The sequence below is a fragment of the Lutra lutra genome, chromosome 5, assembly GCF_902655055.1.
Source record: "Lutra lutra chromosome 5, mLutLut1.2, whole genome shotgun sequence".
NCBI lineage: Eukaryota > Metazoa > Chordata > Mammalia > Carnivora > Mustelidae > Lutra > Lutra lutra.
In genome coordinates, this window is record NC_062282.1 from 124,859,245 (window position 1) to 124,884,838 (window position 25,594).

Consider the following 25,594-nt stretch of genomic DNA (forward strand, 5'->3'; position numbering starts at 1 on the left):
AAAATTAGGGTGTGTCACTAATGCTCTTCCTCACACTGCAATCCAGCATTAAGATGCCTAGTCTCTGCAATTCTACTGGGCAGGAGCAATTGCATTATTCTATTACTTCCAGCTAAAGCATAAAGCAGCTAAAAGATAGTATCCCGTCCATACTAACTACAATAGTCCTTTACCAAAGTTTTACTATAGACCTTGTACTTGTCATTTATAATACTCATTTCAGAATTCAGAATGAGTGCAATTACTTATTGTGTTACCTCTATTTGAACTTAAATGCTATAAGAGCAAGGATCGCATCTTATTTGTCTACTGTCAGATACCCATAATTTAGCATACTGCTAAGCAAGGAGTAGAAATTCTAATCAATTTGTTGAATGAATAACCTTTCTTTAAAAAAAAAAAAAAAAAGAACAAATGATAAGCGTCTGGGTGGCTCTTTTGGGTAAGCCTCTGCCTTTAGCTCAGGTCATGATTCCAGGGTCATCTGCTTCTCCTTCTGCCCCTCCCCCTGCTCATGCTCTCTTTCTCTCTCTAATAAATAAATAAAACTTTTAAAAAAATGTTAACTTCAGGTCTGGTCAGACGTTTTTTGTTTGTTGGTTATCTGCTCAAACCGAAGTTCCTTGTTATTGATGTCAAAATTAAACAGATAAGGAAGGTTTTATTCAAGATTATGCCAATAGAGGAGAGAGGCCACAACTCTGTTCCAGCTCAAGCCCTCGGAACTTCCTGGAGATTTTAAAAGCTGGGGTAGGGTGCATCGTAGATCCTGTTTACTAATTGGCCTTTCCCAAAGGAAATGCTTACTTTTCCCTCTAATTTTGTGAAAGCAGTTTTACGACTTGGCACAGAGTGCGAGCCTGAGTTAGGCTCTTCTACCCTTCCACATTAGAGAAGGGTGGCCGTCTTCTTCGATTAATTTCAAAAAGATGTTCCTTTAAAAAGACAGCCCTTGGCGGTAAAACCAACGTGAACTTTTTAAAAAGGATTTCTATTTCAGAAGGGCAGAGAATGAATTTACAATCACGAGTTTCTAAAGTAAATGCTCTAAGGGAGGTCAGGGTCTTAGAGGCAGAAAGAGGTCCATAATTTGTACCTGAGCTGAGGTAAAGTCAAGCCCGTCTTGACCAATGTTTAGCTGTGTTTCTGCAGCTTTGCACCAAGGAACTTAATTATGAACTTCCGCTCTCTCACGGTTCCCTAAAGAGAGTTGCTGTTCATTTTACACCACCTTCTTTTGTTTACTTTCCTACTTCTGACAAAACCGCAGGGCTTATCAGAGCCTTCTGGCAGGGCGCGTGCGCAGAAGACAGTACGCGACTGACGTCATTGAACGCGCCAGCCCTTACTTGTTAGCAACCTAAAGCGTCCGTAGTATCACCGGCTGCCGAGATGTACGAACTTCCGGTTGTCCGGGCAGCTGTCGCTGTCGCTGTCGCTGCTGCTGCCCCTGCCACCTGCCAGGGCCGGGCATCAGTTCAGGATTTGGTCACTTCTTCGTTTTCCACTGCGCCCATGGTTCCTCCTGGAGCCAGGGCGGCGGGCCCGGCGGCTCCCGCGTGGTGAGAGGGCGGTCGGGGGGACGATGAAGGTCCGGCACTGCAGCTCCTGTCTCAGCCACCTCTTGGCCTTCGCCCTCCTGCTGCTGCTATTGCTGCCAGGATTGGGAGGGCCTTTGGCTTTGCTGCTGAAGGCGGCCGAGGCCGCTCCGGACCGCGGGCAGAGGACCCCGCCACCCCTTCCCCCAGGCCCCACCGCGGCCCAGTCTCCCGGCCGCGTTCCGGCAGAAGCCGCAGGGCCGCGGGGCGCTGAGGGCGGCAATGGCAGTAGTCCCCGGGCGGGGCTTTCAGCAGACGACTCCGGAGGGAAGGCGGGGGAAGAAGACTCAGTGGGTGGGAGCCTTGCTGTGAGCCCCAACCCCGGCGACAAGCCTATGACCCAACGGGCCCTGACCGTGTTGATGGTGGTGAGCGGCGCCGTGCTGGTGTACTTCGTCGTCAGGACAGTCAGGTGAGGCAAAGCCTCTGTGAGCTTCCCCTGCAGACCTGAGATGGGCTGCCTGGTGACCTAGCAAGGCAGATTTCTGTGACCTGGTGTTGCACTTGCTTGCCCGCATTATCAGGGATGCCTGCCTGAGTGCGATTGTGATATTTGTCTTTAAAAGCCTGTGGTACCAATGGAAGAAGTTAAACCACCAAGTAGTTTCTTTCATTTATAAATTATAAATTGATACCTCACCTCCAAATCTCTTTACCTGGCTCAAAGGGCACCCTTTCCTTGAAGACGAAGCAATCTTGTATTGACCACACTATCTTCTACTACTTTTCTCTTTCTACTCTATATATTGTTGTGTACTTTGTCATTTTGCTTATCAGAATGCAAACCTCCTAAGGATAGGATTCCTATTAATAGCACCTGTGAGACCTAGAGTTCTCTGTAAAATACTCTCACTTATTAGAAAATTAGTATTATTTATTAATAGTACTGCAGAAAGGCCTTGCGAATATTTTATAAAATTTTGTAAAATTAAAAATTTTAAAAATTTTAAGTTTATAACATTAAAATTTTTTTTAAATTTATAAAATTTTATAAAACTTATAGGAAAAGTTATTCCTTATGAGCATTTTCTCATATTGGTCTTTAATCTGCCATGTAAGTAATTAGATTATAATATATAAAGTTTACTACATTCCACTGTTTTTGACCTGGAAAAAGTAACAACTTCCTGTGGTTCAGTCTAAGCCTGTACCCCATTAATCGGAAACATTTAGCACTCATTTTGCATGGCACGAAGTATTTCAGTGCAAAATGTTAACAATTGCATGATGAGATGGGAAACCTATACAGCAAAAGAATGACAAACATATTCAATTTTAATATTGGAGCAAATATTTAATACCTAACAAAACTAAATATATGACTTCAAATATATAAGATTTTGAATTTGTAAATGGATAAATTTGATATTTCACTTACCAAAAAGGCTTTATAAAATGAATTCATCTGTAAATAATAGTTCTAAGTCATTCAAAAGTTTAAATTTACAAAATTAATCATTTTGAGCCTGTTCTTACTACAGAATGCTTGATTATGGAATTCTTTAAATTTTAGATTTGGAACATATATGATGACTTAAATGACACCTTTCACCTTACCTGTGAGGAAAATGACTCAGAGGAATAAAGTGATTTATCTGTTGTCCCATGTTGTCTGATAATTTTTTTTTTTAAGACTTTATTTATTTATTTGACACAGAGACACAGCAAGAGAGGAAACACAAGCAAGGGGGAGTGGGAGAGGGAGAAGCAGAAGGCTTCCCTGCTGAGCAGGGAGCCTGATGCAGGGCTTGATCCCAGGACCCTGAGATCATAACCTGAGCTGAAGGCAGATAGATGCTTAACGACTGAGCCATGCAGGTGCCCCGAGGTCTAATATCTATGATGATAAATTCCAGTGTTTTTGAATGTTTTTCCGTCCTTTTTCCCCCTTAACAAGAAGTCTAGGTCTGACATACGCTCAGCCTTTGGATTAAGTAGACCAGGTCATTATGTTGTTTAAGTACTAGGTTATGAATACAAGTAGATGATTGATTGCCACTTATTATTTTACTTAATGCCATATAAAGCAGAAAAGGAGTTATATAATCAAATTAATGACATTTATTACTGTTATCAGTCGCCTTCATTTGATACATTTTTTATTACTGAAGTAAAATTGTTTTATGACATCAATTATATTTAAATATTTCATGTAGTAAGATTGACTTGGAAGAAATCTATAATAAGATTATAGGGTTGAAAATCTATAATAAGGTTATTATTTAAGTGGCTTAGATGGTTACTGTCTTTCTGAAGAGCTGACATAGAGCCAAGACATCACTATTTGAAGAATTCAACCAGGAAAAGAGCTGAGGGAGCACTGTTGAAGTAGTTTTCACCTCTTGTGGAGTTTTGGTGTAGTATTAAAAAAAAATAAACACTAGTATTTGAGAAGACTATTAAAGTGTTCCTCCCTTTCCCGGGTTCATATGTATGTGAACCTGGATTTTATATATTTTGACCAAATAACATATTGCAAATGATCAAATGCAGGAAAAAATATGAACACCTGGCTGTTTTCCTTCTTCTATCTAGTTTTATTGGTTTAAGCCAGATATTAAAGGAATTTGAGAAAGTCTCTATCAGTGCCATTTTTCACCTTTTTCAGTCTTCTTTTGACAAGTATATTTTTTGTAAAAAGTTACGTTAACATGTAATGGATTTATTATTTTAAATGATAAATATTATAAAGTTTCTTAGGTTTAATATATTAACTATTGATATGTGTAATCCACATATAAAATAAGTTCTCTGGAGTTTGGAATAATTTTTAAGAGTGTAAAGGAATCCCAAGACCAAAACATTTGAGAACCACTGGTGTAAAGAGTATTATTTAAGCTAGATACTATTGGTTCACAAAACCAGCAAATCCAGGTCCACTTTCTGTTAAAGGGGAAGTGAGAACATGTTCATAAAGTGTTAAAGACATAGCCACGATATGAGACTTTCTTCTTGATACAAAGATTAGAAGAAAATTGAAGGAGACATTATTTTTTTCACTGTTACTTAATGCTAGTTCCTTTAAAGATCCATAGTTCCCTGAATATTATGTTTCTTATACTTGTAAATTATGGGTCTAATGATAACTTTTTTGGGATGATTCTTATCTTTTCATTTTGCTTCTACTTAGTTTATAATCTTACATATAAATGTTTATTGCCATTGATTTTCTGTCTTCATTTCTGTAAAGCTTGGAAGGGTACAGTCTTCAGTATGATTCCATTAGATGACACACTAACATATTGCATGTTAATAGCCAAATTCTGAACTTTGGCTAAGAAAAAATGCACATGATCAGTTTAACCAGCATCTAATATATTCATTTATTCATTCTGAACCATTATCTGATATATGAACATTTAGTTCAAGTACTAAATTAAGGGTTGAAAATCTATAATAAGGTCATTATTTAAATGGCTTAGATAGTTACTGTCTTTCTGAAGAGCTGACGTAGAGCCAAGACGTCACTATTTGAAGAATTCAACCAAGAAAAGAGCTGAGGGAGCTACCTCAGAGGCTACCTGATATTCCAGGCTTGATTGATGCTAACAGCGTTTGGGCAGTGTTCAGAATTCATATATTTGCTCCAAGATTATGGGATGAAAACTATTTATTTTGGTGAATGCCCATTTTGGCTCCCCACTTTGAAAGTATATCTAACAGCTTACCAGCATTGGTTTATTTGTGCCGGGGAGAAAGAATGGGCAAAAATCATTTCCCTAACTCTTGGGTGGTAACACTGAGAATATTTTATTTGTAAAATACTTGAACTCCATGAAACTTATAAGTTGTTTTGTTTTAATCTAATTCAATTATAATGAATATGTGACTGGAGATAATAATAATTCATTTTGAAGCTGAAAATATTCCAAAAAACAACTAGATTGTCTCACTAGAAATTGAAAAATATATATAAGGAAAAGAGTAGGCTTCCTAAGATTAAAATATATAGTCTCTATGAGAAAAGACTCCTTCTGTGTCTTATTCGGTACTATATCCTAAGTGCTAAACCTTATGTACAACATATGATAGGCACTGAATAAGTAGTTGTCTAATGAATGAGTATTCTTTTTTTAAATATTGTTATAGGTAGGTGGTAAGGATTTGGAAATTTAATGGTAATTGCTTCTTATTGATAGAACAAAGAGGAATGAAGATCTCAATAATACTTAGATTTCCTTCCTCCCTGTAAGACATTCTTCTCACAGTAAAATCAATAAAGCAAGAAAAAAATGACAGGGTTATTATTTTTTTAGCAGGTATTTGATTATTTTAAAAGCAATTTTGGTATAACTTTGTGAAGAATGGTCTTGCCTTAAAAACAAGGAATTAGTTATTTTTTCATGCTGTGGCAGTGATGCTTTTCAATACTGTATTCAGTATGGTGTATTAGGAGACCAAGACTTAGATTCCAGTCCCGACACTTTTCTCCTCTCTGATTTCAGCAAGTCATTTAACCTTTCTAGTTTAACATCTCTTGATGTGAAATGGGGAGGGGGAATCTATTTTATACCATGAGATGAGCATGAAATTTAGTACACTAGCCTTCATTCAGGCAGTAAGTATTTATTCAGCTGCTCAGAACTGGGCATTGGGGATCCAATGTGAGCGAAATAGATGTTTTTGCCTCCATGGCACTTACAGACTAGAGGGGCAGAGAGACACTAATCACACAATCAAATGGATAATAAAAAATGTGCAGGATCTCTGGAAAAGTAAAAAAAAAAGTCAGGTCCTATTAATACTTAATGTTGTACTTAATGTTGAAAATACCCAATACTAATTTAATTTTAATGGTTCCTATACCTATAAGCTAAGACACTAAACTAGTTTTCTTTAAAAGAACCTTCCTTTGTAACTGAAACATTATTTTTGAAATTTTACTTATCATCATGCTATCTAACATTTGTTAGTTTTTTATGTACCAGATACAATGCCACGTACTTCATGGGCATTTTCCATTTTAATACCCGTCAAAAACCTTCAAAACGAATAATACTATTCTTTTTTTTTTTTTTTAAGATTTTATTTATTTATTTGACAGAGAGAAATCACAAGTAAGCAGAGAGGCAGGCAGAGAGAGAGGAGGAAGCAGGCTCCCTGCTGAGCAGAAAGCCCGATGTGGGGCTCGAACCCAGGACCTGGGATCATGACCTGAGCCGAAGGCAGCGGCTTAACCCACTGAGCCACCCAGGCACCCCCAAATAATACTATTCTTGTAAAGTATTCAAGTATTACAAGTATTCCTGTAAAGGTAAAGAAATTGAGGTTAAATAATTTGTCCAAGTGAACAAAATAGGCCCTGGCAGAACTGCATTGAAATCCAGCCCTATCTGAATTTTTTTAACATGCCTATTTACTATACTGCTTTCTGTGATTACTTAAAGTCACCAATTTAAAGTGATACTGCACATAAGGATGACTAGCTTATTTTCAGACAAAAATCAAGTGAATATTATATGCACAGTACCTTTCTATTTAAAACAATGCTTTTTGTGAGTATTAAAAAACCCAAATTTTATTTTTAAAAAGTGAGTTAACCTTAGCATTTATTGATAGTGTATCTTTGCCAACCCGAAATAATTTAGCGTTCTACCTCAACCCCTACTTCCCTTTCCTCCGTCAGAGGCTTTCTTAATTTGCTAGACACAGTCAGGGAGTAGTGATATTTCACAGCAACTTCTATTAATCTGATCATACATATTTCTACCTCAGTCCCTCCTGGAGCAATTCATTATTGAATTAGGAATGTGGGATTGGTAATGATATCTTTTCCATCTGGTTGCTTAATAAGAATCTCCATTACAGAATTTATTTTCTTATACTCCCAGAGGACATATGGTTTCAGCACTACTTATAAAATCATAAGACATCAATAGAAATCACTCACTTTAGGCAAAAACGGGGAATACTTTGACTACTTAACATTTATGTATTTACTCACTGCCATTTATTCAGTAAATGCGCTTGAGTGATTACAGTGTGCTAGTGGTGGGCCCTGTGGTAAGAACCAGCGGTGCTCGAGAGGAGAAAAACCTTTGACTTCTTAGAACTTACATTCTGTGTGTTAATACATCCTTGGAAAGTGGATTTTTCTCAACAAGTATAAATGGTCCTGGATTGCCATCATTTGTTCAGCAAAGTAAGATATATTGAATGTATTATATAGAGACTCAGAGCTTGGAAATATATTTAACAACTATACATTCTTAAAGAATTGATATTCTTTGTACAGATGCAACTTACCTTCCCTAACCATTTAGTCATACTCTTAAAATATTATGAAATGCTTATGTGGCTTTGTGGTGAAGTGCCAAAAGTGGTGATTATGCATCAGTGCTATAAGCAGAATCATTGTGAAATGAAGTGGTTGGAGAAGACGCATAGAAACCCTATGAGGACAGAGGCTATTTACTTATTTTTTACCCAGGACTAAGCACAATGTTTGTACCTAGATATCTAGTAAATGAAGCAGGTTTGACCAGACAGAGAAAATAAATATTTAGGTAGGGAAAATAGTTACTAGGTTTTTCAAAAGAAATAACGTCCCTCATCCATCTCCTGTGTACTTTTCCTTTCCTACTTCCTTCTAATTAATATTAAAGGATTAGGTTACTGCTTGTATCACTCACTATTTTGGCTAAACACATGAAACAGTCCTAGATAACTTAAACTAAGGGGGATTTTTTTTAATCCCAAAAAGTCAAAGAGTAACTGAAGAATTAGGTTTTGGTAATAGGTAGGAACTACAGCAGTTTAGGAGGTAAGAAACCAAAACAGAAGTTTCCACTATATAGGTGTGCAGTGGTTTTCAGTCTTTTTGTCTCTCAGTTCAGGAATTAAATTCCATGGAAGGAGAAATAAATTTTACTTACCTCTTGGCAGAGATGCTTGCAATCCTAATTATTACCTCACCAGACTGTGTTTATTGTGGTACAGATACTACCAATAAAGGAATATGAATGCAAGCAGGAAAAGAATACACAGTTACCAAAAACAAGAGATGTTTACCTCCCTGATCCACCTTTGCTCCAGGTTTCAAGGAGGGATATAAATTATTCATACCCATCTTGCTAAATATATATATATATATTTTTTAATACAGCAGTTTAAAGTACAAGTTCCTATGACTGGCTAAAAAGTGTATTGCAATTTGACCCTCAGTTGGTAGTCACTAATCACTGTCAAACAACCAAGTGTTCTTTATTCTACCAGAGGAGTCATTATTCTGAACAGTTTGGCTGCATTTGTTACTTATCATTTAATTCTTGAGTTATTTTTGCTGCCTTGACCTCTCTTTCATTATGCTGTCCTGATCCCATTTCAGTGTAGCCTGATGAGCAGTCAGATTCCCTGAGTTCTAATCGTAGCTTTACATGAGAGTGCAAATGCTGTATATCCTCATGTGAATTAAATGGCAGATCTAAGGTTCAGCCCAGGTTTTGTAAAATAGAGAAAACGATAGGATTTATCAGAAAGGATTGTTTCAAGAATCTATACAAAGTACTTAGCACAGTTGGCACATAGTAACTGCTCAATGAATTTTAGTAGTGATAATGACTACTATTTTTTTTTTTCATCACTATTTTCTCATCTCTTCCACTGGTCTTGTCTCTTTTGTCCTGAAATAATCTTAGCTTCAGGGAGTGCTTTTAAAGCTTGTCTCTCCACTCTGTTTTTCTACATGTGATAATAGGACTTTCTCTACTTAAGCAGTGTTCATCAGGTATACAGTTTTAGGAGATAAAAGTAAGGGGGTTAATTTACTGGGGATATTGGGCCCAGAGCAACCCTTCCCAACTTTTTCATGTCATGCCACACTTAGAAATTGATATTCATGTGGGGTGAGTGTTTGATAGTATTTATCCTGTCTCTGTCCACTTTGGACAACCAAGGGCTAAGGGGTGTTTTGTTTTGTCACATCAGTAAATCATTTTGCATTTATGGTGCAGTTGTTGGGAGAATGTTTGTAACGTGCTGAATGTGGACTATGCTAAGAAGTGGTTGGAGAAGTTACTATGTTGGCTACCTTTAAATTCAGTCAAATTATTTCATGATAAGTTTGCATGACTATTATGTCACTTAATTAACTGTTCAGGGTATCATATAAGTTTGAGTGACATAACAGCCTGGGTATGGGAACTTAAAGGATAACTAAGATGTTGTATTTTTTCCTCAAGGAGCTTAACATCTAGTGGAAGAGTATCACTACTTTTTGTGATAAGAAACTGAACTTTGAGGAGTACAGTTGCAAGAAGTTAAGCTAGTTGGGGGAGGCTGGACAAAGCTATTTGGACAGTCAGTTAATACAGCAAAAACTATTAAATTTGTATAGAAGCCTGGAATCTTTATTCCTAATCAACATGAATGATCTAAAAACTTTCTCTATAACTGAATCTACTTTTCAGTCGGCCTTTTCTCTTTGGATATGTTTTAGTCACTCTTAACAATTTTGGCTATGCTGTCAGGGAGAAGTATTGAATAGGAGGGGGGTGATGTACATTTAAGAATATAATATTGAAGTATATTCAAATGTTGGTAGTAGGAAAAGAGCCAATAGAAAAAGAAATATTGAAATTAAAGGAAAGGAAGGTCCTTGAGAAGACATGGAAAGAAGGAATCTAAAAAAATCCTATGTAGTAGGAATAACATGGGTGAGAGGGGAGAGTTATCTTCCATTGCAGAGATATCCTTTCATTTGCTTCTCTGGTTGCTGCAGTCTGGTTTCTACTTCTACTATTCTAAGTCTTTTTTTTTTTTTTTTTTTTTTTTTTTAATTTGAGAGAGAAAGTGAGAGGGAGAGAGCTTGAGTGGTGTGGATAGGAACAAAGGGAAAGGAAGAAACAGTGCTGGGCTTGATCGCAGGACCCTGGGGTCATGACCTGAGCCAAAGGTAGACGCTTAACCAACTGAGCCACCCAGGCTGCCCTCCACTTCTGCTGTTCTGAAAGTGCCCTAGCAGGAGATAGTTAATAACTTTATCACATCAGTTTAATGGACACTTTCTTACCTTTCCTGTAGCATTTGATATTTTATCATTTCTTTCAGCTTCTGATTTTCTTAACTCTTCCAGTATTTATTCTCCATGTTATCCATGAACTTCTTTCTCCACAGACCCTTCTTCCTATTACTAGGGTTTTTTTTATACCTCTGACCTCCTGGAGAACAGAATCTGCATCTTACTCATCTTTGGTCCCTAAAAACCCCTGCCCTGTTTCTAGAAGACAAATATTTATTAAATGTTTGTGAAGGAGAATGACTTTCACCTCTTCTGTATTTGGGTATTCTCTGGGTGCTTTCCTTAACTCTGCAATTTGACTGCCCATGTGTTCTGAGTGTTCCATCCAAAATTCACTTCTTTAATAACCACCTCTAAGCTATTGATTCCTTTCTTAGTTTCCATCACTTATGTCCAGCCAACTTTTACTGGAAATATGATTCGAACTCATAAAGTTCAAATGAAACCATCATTTTTGTCCCCAAACTTTCCCTGCACTGTTCTGTAAAGGTAAATTGGTATCACCATATACATGGTTTCTTGAACTGGAATCCTGAGCCACCCCAAGTCTCCCTTTTGTTTACTCTTTGCATCCACTCAATGGATGTGAAATGAAAATGAAAATACAGTTTCATTTTGTAAATAGTTCTTGACCACAGTTACCACTAGGCTAGCTCTGTTGATACCATATTCCTTTAGGATCACATCATTTGGCTACTCTGTTACCATCCTAAGTTATTTCTTCACCCCTAAGCCTGTCTCCCTTTCAACCCACCATCCTCACTAAATAGCTAGTCTTCCTTCTGAAATGTAAATCTGATCATGCTTACACTTGTGCTTTATGGCTGTACAGTATGGTAGTCAACTAGCTACATGTGACCTTTTAAAAACTCCAGTACATTAAAATTGAATTCAGCTTGTTAGATGCACTAGCAACATTTTAAGAGCTCTCTAAACACATGAGTCTCCTGGCTATCTATCATATTGGACTGCATAGTATAGAATATTTCCATTATCACAGAAAGTTCTATTGGGAAGTGTTATTCTATGGCATCTGATGGGATGAAGTTCATACTACGTAGCCTAACATTTAAGGTCCTCCTCAGTCCAACTTTTTTTCATAATTTTCCATGTTTATTTTGTTCTAGTCTCAAGTGTGCCATATTTTTATGGAAGTGCATTTTTCAAACAGAGAGTCTACATGTGTTTATCAAATCCTAGATGTCTTTGAAGGTGAAAATAAAACATCAGCTGTATCAAAAAACCTCTGTGGTCCCAGAAGACTTTGTTGTTTTGGTCCATTCAGGGTGCTATAACCAAAGTACCACAGACTAGATGGCTTATAAACAACAGACATTTTCTTCTCACAGTTCTTGGGTCAGAAAGTCCATCATCATGATACTGACGGATATAGTGACTGGTGACAGCTTACTTTTTGATTCATAAACAGTGCTTCCAGCTGTAACGACATGTGGTGGAAAGGCTGGGGGACTTTCTGGGGCTGCTTTTATAAGGGCACTAATCCCATTTATGAGGACTCCACTTTCATGACCTAATTACCTCCCAAAGACCCATCCTCCTAATACAATTACCTTGGGGGTTAGGTTTCAACATGAGTTTTGGAGGTACACAAATATTCAGGCATAGCACCAGTATAATGGCAGTATTTCCAGTAAACTGTAATAGTTGGTTCACTTGTCTGCCCTCTGTACACTATTTATTCCTTAGACCTTTTTCTAAAATAGTTATTCAAATGTTTCCTAAAAAAATAGCTGAAGGAAATAGGAGGAATGTATGGAAAAACTAAAGCAAAGCATGGAAGTAAAGATCAGAAATGTGAGGTAGTTGTTGCAATGGGTATTAACATCAACTCTAATAATCAGTTATTTTAATTTACTTCACATACTTTCTATATTTGAAGAGCTGTGGACTCATGATCTGTGGTTCTCCAGAAACATCAACTGGGAGTGTTTAAAATACATAAATATAATGCATATATTTACCCAAGATAATATGCATTATGGTTATCTAAGATAACTGCAGTCATCGGGATGAATTGTAGTAACTGGGAGATGCATTTGCTGGTAACTAAAAAGGTTGGATTTGGGACAAACAGGGGAAACTTGATTGAGATGCCTCTGGTTAGTTACTACAGAGTTTTCCTGAAAGTGAAATAATCAACAAATGTGAATTTTGAAACTTTAGTACTAATATTCAGATGGTATATATAAGCGCACTTCACTAGTATACTTGGGCCAGTTGTTAAAGCCAGTATCCATCTTGATTAGTTGATTTTTATGTCTTGCAGTTGTTAAATAGCTAAATATCTAGTTGTTAAATAGCTAAATATCTTGAATACCTCTTCAAAGTTTGAGTTGTTTTATCATGATCTCCATTGCCCATGTTTGTATCTATCTTTTATATTACAACATTTGCCTTTAATTTTATTTTGGTAAAGAAACTCTCAAATCTATATTTTTAAAATTACTTATGCTCTGTCTTTTCTCAAGCATGAGAAATAAAATAAAAAGCTAAAATTGGGTTAAAAGGTACATCTTGATAAGTTACATTGCTCAGTATGATATAAAATAGCATGAAAAATACTTCAGTCATAAATTTGGAATCTTAAAGTCATTTTCTTAAGAAATCATTTAGGGTTTTCCTAGTCATTTCTCAGAGATCTTTACTGTTATTTTCTTTAATACAATTTTTTTTTCCTGTAATAAAAAGTAGGCAGAGACTTGACAATTCTCAGAATAACATGAAGATACAGAGTCTTCTTAGGAGATTTTGGTTGGCACATAATGTTATTCCTTCTTTGTAGCCAAATTGTGTTGTTTTTCTAAAGTAAAAAATATTAAAATATACCTTGGTTTGTCTCTAGCTGATATTGTAATTTTATTTATTCACTGATTTTCTCAGTAATATGACAAAAGATTGAAAAGATAAAAAATAAACTTCCTGTACTAGTTAATTTACATACAGATGTGTTCATGTGTACTATCCCACGTAGGCTTATATTCCTCTAGTTGATGTGATAGTTTTAACCTTCTTTTATTACCCAAGTCTGTAAATGTCAATTCATGTTAGCAACATACTACATTCTGAATATTTATAACCTTATGTTATTATGTATACACTTTTTCTTTTTATTAGGCATAATAGACACACACCTTTAATTTATATGGGCTTATACAGAACTTTTATAAAGTTTTTTTTTTAAAACATGTTACTCTATTCTCACCTCTGAGGTAGATGATTTTATAGACATTGGAATGGATGTGAGAATCTGAATATTTTAATCAGGACAATATAGGTTATGCTGAGGCAATAAACTATCTCAGTCTCAGTGGCTTAATACAGTAAAAGTTTATTTCTCCTTTAGAAAATTCAGCTGCAGGCTTGGGTTGTCAGCAGTTCAGCTGACCTTGATTTTAGGATTTTACCATTTCAGCCTAAGCCCTCCACAGTTGTCAGAGCTTGGTAAAGGAGACTAAAGAATGTACAAGGACTCTTGACTGATTTAGCCTAGAAAGGAGCCTAAACTGTATGAAGAGCTGGAAAGTAAGAGGGAGTGGCTTCTAGTTTTTACTTTCTTAATAAAAGTTAAGTAATTTAGTAATTTAGGGCTCCTGTGACCCGTTATTTCCTTTACTATGTATGCCTTGCAGCCTCTCCATGAGCTACTCTCCATCACAGCTTCAAATTGTCTCATGCTCTTGTTTGCACCTATGTGCATGTGTTTTCTTCTACATTGATTTCCTATGGTATATATTCTAATTGGCTTATCTTTGTAGACTAGGCCACATCATCCGACATCATCCAATCTAGAGACTGACAAACCTTAGAAAAAGTGCCTATCAGAGGGTCATGTTAGTTGTGGGTTGAGAGTAGGGGGTTCTGCACTGTAGAACACACCATTAACTGCTGTTAGCCATTCAAAAGAGCTTGTAGGCAAAGTAATTTTTCTTAGAGAGGCTAGGGCTAGCGGACATGACAGGTCCCATGATGGGAGGCTTTGTGCATTGTTCTAATGTTGAAGTCTTATCTTTTTTAGTGGTAGAGACCAGCTACACTTTGACTGAAACACCTAGGACTTCAAAGAGTCCAGTTTAAAAACAGTTGTGTTCATGAATTTGGGCTGCTGACTCTCTGAGGAGAGAAAAAAATGAAAAGGTTATGATATAGATGGAGATGAGACTACTGGGTTACTGAAAAAAAAAGTGTAGAATGAAACTGAAAAGTTTTAGTGGACTTTTTTGTGGCACTGTATTATTTTATTGAAAACTGCAAAGAAAAAAAAAGTGATTATTCAGAATGGGGGGATTGGTAATAGAACCTGCCTAGAAGATTCTTAAAAAGAAGAAAGTTAGAAGCAAATACATATTTGAGTGGTGAAAGTTTGGCAACCTAACTCAGAGAAGCTAAAATGCTAAGTGTCCTGATCAGTTAGGAAGTTTTTACCTATAAGTAATGCAATCTCCCATTAAAAGTGACTTTAACATAGGACATAATTTGTTGTTGTTATTTACTTATGAATATGGGCAGGCTCAGAGTTGGTTCAGTGATTTTGTAAGATTATCAAGAATTATTTTTTTTTCCATCCTTTCCCTCTATAAGATGGCTACCTCAGTTTTAACGAGTTTGTTTCCACAAAGTAGTGTCTCAAACAGGAAAGAAGAAGGGGCCCTGAAAAGAGGCCTTCTCTTCCTATGTTCTTTTTTTTTTTTTAATCAGGGAGAAAAATCTTTCCCAGAAACCACACTGCTAGGGTCATACCATTCTGTCTCATTTGTGTGAACTGCTTTTTCTGCTCAGCCCTAGACAATGACTGGCAAAAGGAAAATTATATTTTCATGATTGGTTTACACCAATTCTTACGATCATTATGTATCTCTTAGGGCTGGGCCTAGTGGCTCTCTAAACAAAATCACCATACTGATAAAACAGAATAAGGTTTCCTTTCAGATAAACAAAAAGCATATTCTGCTGCTGTGATCAAAACTTAGAGATGGTTAATCAGAACATAAATGCACTCGTTAACGCAAATAACTGCAGGTTACTACTTTTTACTACGAAAAAATGAACCAGAAACTGCAGTTCACTAAAATAATGTATTCATTTTGGTGTAACGTAAGGTCGTTGTATTGGGGATCAGAAGACTGTTTTGGTAGCTGATTTTGTGACCTCAGTTAAAATTACTTCGATTCATTAGGAAGAGTGTTTTGCTTGATGTTTAAGATCCCAGACTTAGGAGTCAAGTGTCTGTGTTGAATCCTAGCTCTACCATTTACTATTTCAAGTTTAATGTTTTTTCTAAGCCCTGCCTTTCTATGTTAAAATGAAGGTTTTTGTAGGATGGTTGTGAGGATTGTATCAGGTAATGCTTATAAGCTGCTTGTCTTAGTTCCTGACATATGAGCACACCAGGTAAAAATTAACATTATTAGTAATTTCATAAGTCTAGAGTAGCATTTGTAATATATTTTGGGGGTTTTGCTGTATTTTTTGGACACCTCTTCACATACTCTGTGTATGTAGTGTTTTATATGTAGACGTAGGTCTGACATGGTTAGAGATAAGGTGGGATATGGGGAGATTGTACAAGAAATCTCCTGTGAGTAATGGTTGATCATAGAGTAGGAGGTGAGGTAGAATGAACTTTGGAAATGCTGATTTGTAAATAGGAATTTAAAGTTGGTTGGTAGGGGTGCCTGGGTGGCTCAGTTGCTTAAGCATCTTCCTTTGGCTTAGGTCATGATCCCAGAGTCCTGGGATTGAGCCCCACGTCAGGCTCCCTGCTCGGCAGGGAGCCTGCTTCTCCCTCTCCCTCTGCCTGCCTATACTCCTGCTTGTGCTCTCTCTCCCTCTTTCTCTCTGTCAAATAAATAAATAAAATCTGAAAAATAAAAAAGTAAATAAAGGTGGTTGGGAAATAATTCCATGCTGAATTATTAGAAGTGTAGGTCAGAAGAATTATCAAGCCTTATATCCTAAGCTTTAGTACCTGAAAAGAATACTAGGAAATCCATGAAAAGACCAAGGTGAGAGGTGAACAAGGGGGTTATGTGCTCTGCACTCTCCTACAGGACACTTCCTAGCTAACTTATATAATACTTATTTAGGATTTACTTCACCTGTGGCTGTCTACCAGCATACCATCAAATAGAAGACAAGTCTAAACACAGGAATTGATTGTTATGTACTGAATTATAGGGAACTGGATGAGAAGAGGGATCTATCAGAGAAAACAACATTGTAGTATTCCTAAACATAAATGAACATGCATTTGATTTTTTTTTTTTCCAAAGTTTTGGGTGTTAGCAATGAACATTTACTGGAGATGAACAGTGGCAGGATACCTTGTTGGGAAGTCTTCTTTTTAGTGCTGCACTTAGTCAAGGTCATGATAGTGACAGAGCTTGATAGCTGATGGGCCAGTAGAGAGGACCGAAGAATAATTATGAAAATAAGCCAAAGGAATTTTAAAAAAGCACAGTAGCCTGAGAATTTCAACATGGGATCAACAGCTCCTGAGAGCATTACTGTTTTACGTCAAAGTGGAAAAGGCATAATAATCTTGAGACATCAAAAGGAGTAGAATTAACTCATTTATCCTGTATGGTAAGGCAGTGATATCTTTAGCATTGCATATAGTTACATTCAAATGCCGAGAATTTAAAAGAAGGCCAAAAAAAAAGTCCCTTTGGCTTTTAAATGGATAAACTTCAATTATTTAGAGTGTAAATGAAGTATAACTACATTTTACAACATGGTAATTGTATACCCAAAAGATAAAAATGAAACTACTCAGAACAGGATGCAGGTTGAATATAGGTGGTTCTAATTTGGATATGAGAATCATCTGGGCTTGACTTAAACATACTAAATGAGTATCTGAGAAGTCCTGGAGTGAGTGCATGTTTAATATGTTTAATTATTCTAGTCCTTTTTTTTCTGTCCTGAGCTAAAAGGATGTTATCCATATTATGATTTAAAAATTGTGATGAATTGTGGAACACTACATCTGAAGCTAGTGATGTGTTGGCTAATTGAATTTAAATTTTAAAAAATTTAAAAAAAAATTGGCTAGCTCCTATAGGTTTTGCTGTGGTGTATTTTTGGAGATGATGTTCTTTTCAGGCTTCTCTTATCCCAGGGGTGATGATTAACATAAAAATTGTAGGTTTTGTTGTTAGACATAGAAAACACAATATATATTGTCAATCCATATATTTTAGTTAGTTCATTTAATAGATAGTAGGCATCTGCTTTATGCCATTCCCTGTGTACTGGGGGTATAGTGGTGAGCAAATCACCTGCTCCCATGAAACTAAGTCTAGTAGGAAAGACAAATAGGTTACACAAAAAAGTATGCAAGTGTATCATTAATAAGTACTTTGAAGGAGATGTACAGGGGTGCTATGGAAACCAATATTAGGTGTTTATGTGTAACCTAGCCAGGTGGATTAGGGAAAACTTCTCTAAGGAAGCTGGAGCTGAAAGGTGAATAGGAATTTACACGGCAATTGCATGGTGTGTGGGGAAAAGTGTGAGGCCAGTGACAGAGAACACATGGCCATTATAAGGGAACACACGTTAGAAGTCTTTGTGGCTGGAGTGCAGAAGGTGAAGCAGAATATAGAGTAAACAGCAAGGTGAGGCTAGCAAGGTAAGTATGAGCCATCCTATGTTGAACTTTATAGGCCGTATTACACAATTGTTACTCCTGAACAATAGGAAACCATTGGAGATTTTAGAGGATGGAGGGGAGGTTAGTGGGTGACCAGAGCAGATAGAGGTACACAGGTATTAAGCTATATCAAGTCCAGGTGATTGATAATAGCAGTGATGAATACTTGAAGTGAATTTGAATGATTCTCAGGAAGTACAATCAATAGGACTTTGTGATTGTGACAGCCCCGGAGATATACTGATCAGACTTCCCTTTAAGAGATCCTGCTGCAGGAAACATAGTTGACTGACAGCCTCCAGCTGTCACAGCTATGGATCCATAATTGTATCCATGCCAGGGCCATAATTCTTAGGCCTTTTCCAGCCAGTGACTGAGAGTGGCCAAACCTGGCCATCCTGATTAACAGAGGACTCCTTCCTCTAATGGGTAATCTTTCTTTGCCTAAGGACATCCCATTGGCTGGTCAAAACTTTCTCAGAACTGCATTGTAGTCTATTGCTCTTCCTACCCAACCATTCTTTCTTCCCACTCTCTTTCACAGGCCTTAGGCCTGCATTAACCTTCATAGGATCTCCTCTTCTCCTTTCCCTCCCTCTATATTTGGAGACCTTCCCGCTAATAAATCCCCTATGATCTATCAGTTTGCCAGGGTTTCCTGCTGTAACTGGTGACTCAAACAACAAAAATTTTTTACTTCGCAATTTTAGAGGCTAGATAACTGAAATCAAGATATTGGCAGGCTTGGTTCCTTCTGAATGCTGTGAGGGAATGTTCTAGACTGAATGTTTATGTCCTACCACGTTCATATGTGACTGTATTTAAAGACAGGACTTACAAGAAATGATAAAAGTCACATGAGGCCATAAGCGCAGTGCCCTCATTCAGTAGGGCTGATGCATCTTATAAGAAAAGGAAGAGATACCAGAGCTCTCTCCCTCCACATACAAAGAAGAGGTCAAGTGAGCACATGTGAAATGGCAGCTGCCTACAAGCCAAGAGAAGCCTCAGAATGAAACCTGGTACCTTGATCTTAGACTTTCTAACCTCCAATATATTGACAAATACATTTCTGTTGTTTAAGCAATCAATTTTATGGCATTTTGTTATGGCAGCCTGAGCAGACTAATAAACAGAAAGTTCTGTTCAAATTTCTCTCCTTGGCATGAAGATGGCCATCTTCTTCTCCACTTGGTATTCTTTCTATATGTGTGTCTGTCTGAAAACTTTCTTCTTTTCCTTTTTTTCCCCAACATCATGCTGGATTAGAACCCATTCTGATGACTTTATATTATCTTGATTGTTAAGACTTTTTCTTGAAATAGTCATAGTCTGAGGAGCTAGGGGTTGAGATTTCAGCATATGAATTTGAATAGTTCAGCCCATAACATAATCTTATTTCTTACTGGTTTCTGCTTCTTGAAGAACTTGAAATGACAACTGATGGATTGGGTTTTGGCAATGGGGAATGAAGATGAGAGTGGTATCAGATTAAAGTATTTTTATATATACGTATTCAGTTGAGTTGGATTTCTTGATAAATCGTAGACAACTAAAATTGTGGCTCACTAATTTTTATTTGTATTATGTTATAATGGCAAAGTAATTAGTTTCAAAATCATTCTTGATCAATATTTTATTGTTTTCCCATAAATAGCTAAGATAAAACTTTTTTATCAGTAGTTATACTTTTAGTTATTAAGAATTATTCTGTTTTATCATTATGCCTCTCAGATAGGAGAATGTATGTATATAAAATACCCAGTAAATAATATATTCCTCAGTTTAGTTTTGAATGTGCTGTAGAAACTAAGGAGTTAAGGAAATTAGGAGTATTACTTAAATCTTTCCATACTTAATACCCTATAGGCTTTCATTTAAAAGAAAGGAAAAAGAATAAAACCAGATGGGCACAGCAAGTTCTATTGATCAGTTTTCTCTCTTTCATAGAGTAGTAAAATGAAATGGAGTTTTATTCTGTTGTGTTTATTTTATGTGGCCTCATACATTTTTACATAAAATTTTATCAAGCTTACTTTAGCAGTTCAGTTTTATTTTTGTACTGTAACTTTTACATGCTATTTAAACAGAAATGATTCTTACCAACCTGAGTATAATGGAACATTGAGGAATCTACAACTGTATTAGAGAGCTATTTTAATGATAATGTGATTATTTGCAATGGATCTGATCAAGATCATTTACCTGTGCATGCCATGTGATGAGTGAATATCACTCAGTATAATCAACCCTATTAGTTATTTTCTTTTGCCCTTTTAATCTTCCATATTTTCCTCTACACATTTATAAAGTCCCTACTTTTTTGTTAAGAGTCAATAAAATTTGTTCCTATACTGCAGTATGCATTTACTATGTCTAAGAGAAAAGTGTCATATCTATAATTATATGTGTATAATTGTCAACACACATAGACAAGATTGTCTGTCATAAACTTACTGACAGCATTCATTTGTGAGAAAAGAACTATAGCTGTTAAAATTGTGTGAATTTTAAAAGCCCTCTTACACCTTTGTTTAAAAAAATAAGGCACACTGAATATTAAAAAAAGAGTAGTCTTTTTACTTAAAATTTCAGTATAGTTTTATTTTATGTTTGTATTTTATGTTTAATATTTATTATTATTTTTTTTTAAAGATTTTTTAATTTATTTATTTGACAGAGAGAGATCACAAGCAGGCAGAGAGGCAGGTAGAGAGAGAGGAGGAAGCAGGCTCCCTGCTGAGCAGAGAGCCCGATTCGATTCGGGGCTCGATCCCAGGACCCTGAGATCACGACCTGAGCCGAAGGCAGCGGCTTAACCCACTAAGCCACCCAGGCGCCCAATATTTATTATTTTAAGTAGATAGTTCATTGAATCAGCTCAGTAATTTTGAAGCTTTACAGATGTTTTTGACCCTCCCTGAGAAAAATCACTGCATATGTATATATGTGATGTTTTTATACTCAAGTTGCTGTCACAATCGTGTAGCCATCAGTGCTTAGATGTTTGGATTTAGGGAACTTTTTTTTTTTTTTTTTTTTTAGAAATTGCATTTCAACTTTAAATTCTATTTAACAATATACAGTTGTTGTTTTTTTTTTACTTATTCTTGTATGAATTAGTAACATTTACTAAAATGCTGACTTCATTTAAATTGAACTGCATTCCCCCACTTACTTGGTGCCTAACAGTGTACTTTCTGTGTATATGAAATGGGTTCTTGTTTTTAAAGAACTTAGGAAGCTCTTTATGTTTAGAAGATACTATTTTATATAAATGATTAAAGGGGAGTGCAAGCTAGAATAACAAAGTGCTCAAACTGATACAGCCAAACGTTTACACTATACAAAGATAGAGAAAACAGCATTGCTTGCCAGATTAGCCACTCACTGAAAGATTGGGAATTCATTCAAGAGAGGATGAAGACCTTGGGAGTGAAGAAGAATGTCAGCTGAGATAAAATTGCAACAGTCCTTAAGGTCTATATTTGTATCCTTCTCTTTTTTAAGCCTTGCCAGAGTATCCTGTGACTGGCAATGACTAGGATATTGACAGATTGACTACTTGGGATATATGACCTGGAAGGATCTTGTTTTTTCTGAAAATAAGTCACATGACATTAATTTCTTCTTTGTTTACTGAAAATGAGAGAATGTTTGAAAAGCCATATATGGTGTAGAAACTTAAGTGGAAACCTGGCAAAAGGGAAGAGGAGAAATTCTAACTCTGAATATCCTTAGACTGCCAAGTGGCTTTACTCACTCTTGTGTATTAACTTTTTTAAACCAAAGGAATGCTTGAAGATGTTATTCAGTTATGTGGCTCAAAAGGACTAATAATGAACTGTAATTCCCCAGACCTTTTTATTCCTTCTTCCTGGGTCAGTATTTTTCTTAGTTTTTCTGTGAATTACTTTCAGAAGTAATTCTTTTTTTTTTAAGATTTTATTTATTTATTTGACAGTCAGAGATCACAAGTAGGCAGAGAGGCAGGCAGAGAGAGGGAGGAAGCAGGCTCCCTGCTGAGCAGAGACCCTGATGCGGGGCTCGATCCCAGGACCCTGAGATCATGACCTGAGCCGAAGGCAGAGGCTTTAACCCACTGAGCCACCCAGGCGCCCCATTTCAGAAATAATTCTGTTGTGTTTATTTTATGTGGCCTCATACATTTTTACGTAAAACTACATTTTACATTTTACATAAAATTTTACATAAAATTTTTACATAAAATCACAGGTTGGTACACTGTGGCCCATCAGCCAGATCTGGTTCACTGACCTATTTTTTTAAGACCTATGAACCAAGAATTTTTTTTTTTTTACATTTTTGAAGGATTATGAAGAATTAAACTAATAACAAAAAATTAAGGTGACTATGTGTGGCAAGAAGCCATATGTGATCTTTAAGTCTACAATATTTATATTTGATGTTTTGCAGAAAAAGTTTAGATTTCTGAACTACATAGGGTGTGTGTGTGTGAATGTACGCACACATACATACAAACAAGCATGCACACATATATGTCCTTGTTAATATAGCAACCTAAACATTTAAGTTCTCACTATATAAAGACTGGCTTATACTTCTTATTGCCATTTTTTAAGTCTTAACATTAGTATTAACTCTTATGTAACTCTGGTTACATTTGTAGTTTTAAATACTGTACTTAAACCTCTTGTTTCCTGTCCCATCACCTTTGGGTAGACATATAGATAGATCTATAGGCAGTGACAGGTGGAAGCTTTTCTTGGGTTTTATCCAGGCTTAGTATAATTTTCTAAATTTTCACCATTGAGACCAGGTGCTTCACACTCAGAAGCTAGCACAATGCCTGATGCTTAATAAAATTCAAATATCTCTTGAGCAAATGTTTGTGTATATCTGTGTATTACGTGTATGTATGTGTAGGACAGTTTTTCTCCCAGGGGATTCCCATAGTCACATTTGCAGAAACTTGTATAGATAGCTCTTCAGAGTTGGCCCGGTAGTCATGGTTTTTGTTATCACACTGTTACATCAAATAAAGTGACCCAGAAACATACATTTAAGTAAATTTTCATGTTGTCACTTACTGAAATATCCTCTATTTTGTTCTTAATCTCCCATAGATATTTGTGTAAAACATGTTTTCTTGTGTATGGATTTGAGGTTATTTCATTGGAGGTAACTTAGGCACTAATTATAGGGTAGGATTTGGAGCACTGAGCTAGAATATGATATCACTCAGACCCTGAATGAATATTTAAAGAACATCTGAATCAGACACTGCTACAGAGTAGTAATAGAGTGGTGAACAAGACATGCATAATTGCCCTCATGGAACTTGGTGGGAGAGAGGCAGATGAACACTCAAATAACCATTACATAAGCAAATGTAAATGCAGATTGAGGTGAACACTTTGAAGGAAAAAATCAAGTTATTTGAGTTCTCTAGAGCAGTGGTTCTGAAACTTTAGCATGCATCTTACTGACGAGAAGTGTGTGTTAAAACATGAGTTTGTGGGCCTCAAGGTCAAAGTTTGTCATTTACTAGGTCTGAGTGGGCATGAGGATTTGCATTTCTAAAAAATTATTGGTTGATAGTGATTCTGCTGATCCAGGAAACCACACTTCAGGAACCACTGATCGTGGTTTTCAGCATGTTGGAATAACTTGTAGAACTTCAACAAAATATTGATGCTTAGTTCCTTTTCTTTGGAAACTCTGAACTAATTATGTGGAAATAAGGACTAAGTATGAAGCTTTTTAACATACCCAGGGCGGGGGCGCCTGGGTGCCTCAGTGGGTTGATCCTCTGCCTTTGACTCAGGTCATGATCTCGGGGTCCTGGGATCGAGCCCCACGTCGGGCTCTCTGCTGGGCAGGGAGCCTGCTTCTGCCTCTCTCTCTGCCTGCCTCTCTGCCTACTTGTAATCTCTCTCTCTGTGTCAAGTAAATAAAATCTTCAAAAAAAAAAAAAAAAAAAAAAAACCATACCCAGGGTGATTCTGACGTGCAGCCAGGTTTGTAAGCTACTTAGTGCAGAATTTGAACATGCATATACATAATAGGTTTCTTAGTGGGGCAGAAAGTACCAAATCCTGCACAATAGTAAGAAGGCATGAGGAAGGTAGGGAAAAGGCTGGAATAGAAGGCTTTCATAAGTATATGGTACCTTAAGGATTTATCTGTCCATACCATAAGCTGCTAGAGAAGAGAACAGGTCAGACAGAAAAAGTGGTACAAGACAAGTAGGATAGATTTTGTTTCATAAATAATCCTAGATAGTAAATTGTTCACATTTCTGAAATGCAGTCAGTCTGATACTGAGTGCCTCTGATGTCAGCAACCGAGGGATTATTTTGTAGTTTATAAATAAATATAAAGTAAGGATCATCAATGCCGTATTCAAATAATTTTTATTGATCAATATGTTCCATTTAATAGGATGAGAAGAAGAAACCGAAAGACTAGGAGATACGGAGTTTTGGACACTAACATAGAAAACATGGAGTTGACACCTTTAGAACAAGATGATGAGGATGATGATAACACTTTGTTTGATGCCAATCATCCTCGAAGGTAAGTAACTGTTGGGCAGTTTCATTCCATGAATTAGGGAGGCAAATCGTGGATAACTAAATTGAAAAAATAAAGTAAAAAAATACAGTATTTCATTTAGCAGTTTTTATCGTAACAGATTTTATTCAGTTCTATTTCATGATGTTCTTTGTGCTACCCAACCAATAGTTCACTTGTATATTGCTTTGCTGAAATAGGTTTAAGTAATAGAATACCATTCCAAAAAGAAATCTGTGTTAATAGATCCCCTTGGAGAGCTTTGTCCTTTTAACTGCTACATACTCAAAGTAATATGTAGTAAGTCTTACATGTGTGTGAGAGAGAGGGAGAAAGAAATATTAGTAAAATTGGTTTTCTTTTTGCATTCTGAAGATATTTTGATTTTAGTATGTGCTCTTTTATTTGTAAATCATACTTTCACTCAAAATTGTGGGACTGATGGTCTGCTAGTTTTGCTGTGGTATCTATTCCCAGATCTGTTCTTGCTGAGTGTTAAGACCCTTCCTAAGAGATTTGTGTAAGCAAAATTACATGTTTATAGACTTAGTTTCAAAGCAAATGGAATAAGGAAAGGAGGTAGTAAAGATTCCACTCAGTAGGGAAAGACATGTTGGAATCCAAGGGAGACTATTTGGCTAAAGGAAAACTGGAGTCCACAATCAAATACAAGAAGTACCATGAGTACAGAAATCTTGGGTTTTTATACATGCAAGGTTGGGAGGATCAGCTCTGGCAGGACATAGG

At 36.5% G+C, this 25,594-nt stretch overlaps 1 protein-coding gene across 1 annotated transcript; it reads left to right on the top strand.

The window, feature by feature from the left end:
• The first annotated feature begins 1,423 nt into the window (after nucleotides 1-1,423).
• Nucleotides 1,424-24,854, top strand: FAM174A (family with sequence similarity 174 member A). Its single transcript, XM_047730289.1, has 2 exons — nucleotides 1,424-2,010; nucleotides 24,716-24,854. Exons 1-2 carry the CDS (start codon nucleotides 1,586-1,588, stop codon nucleotides 24,852-24,854), a joined length of 564 nt encoding a protein of 187 aa, XP_047586245.1. The 5' UTR covers nucleotides 1,424-1,585.
• Nucleotides 24,855-25,594: the final 740 nt, after the last annotated feature.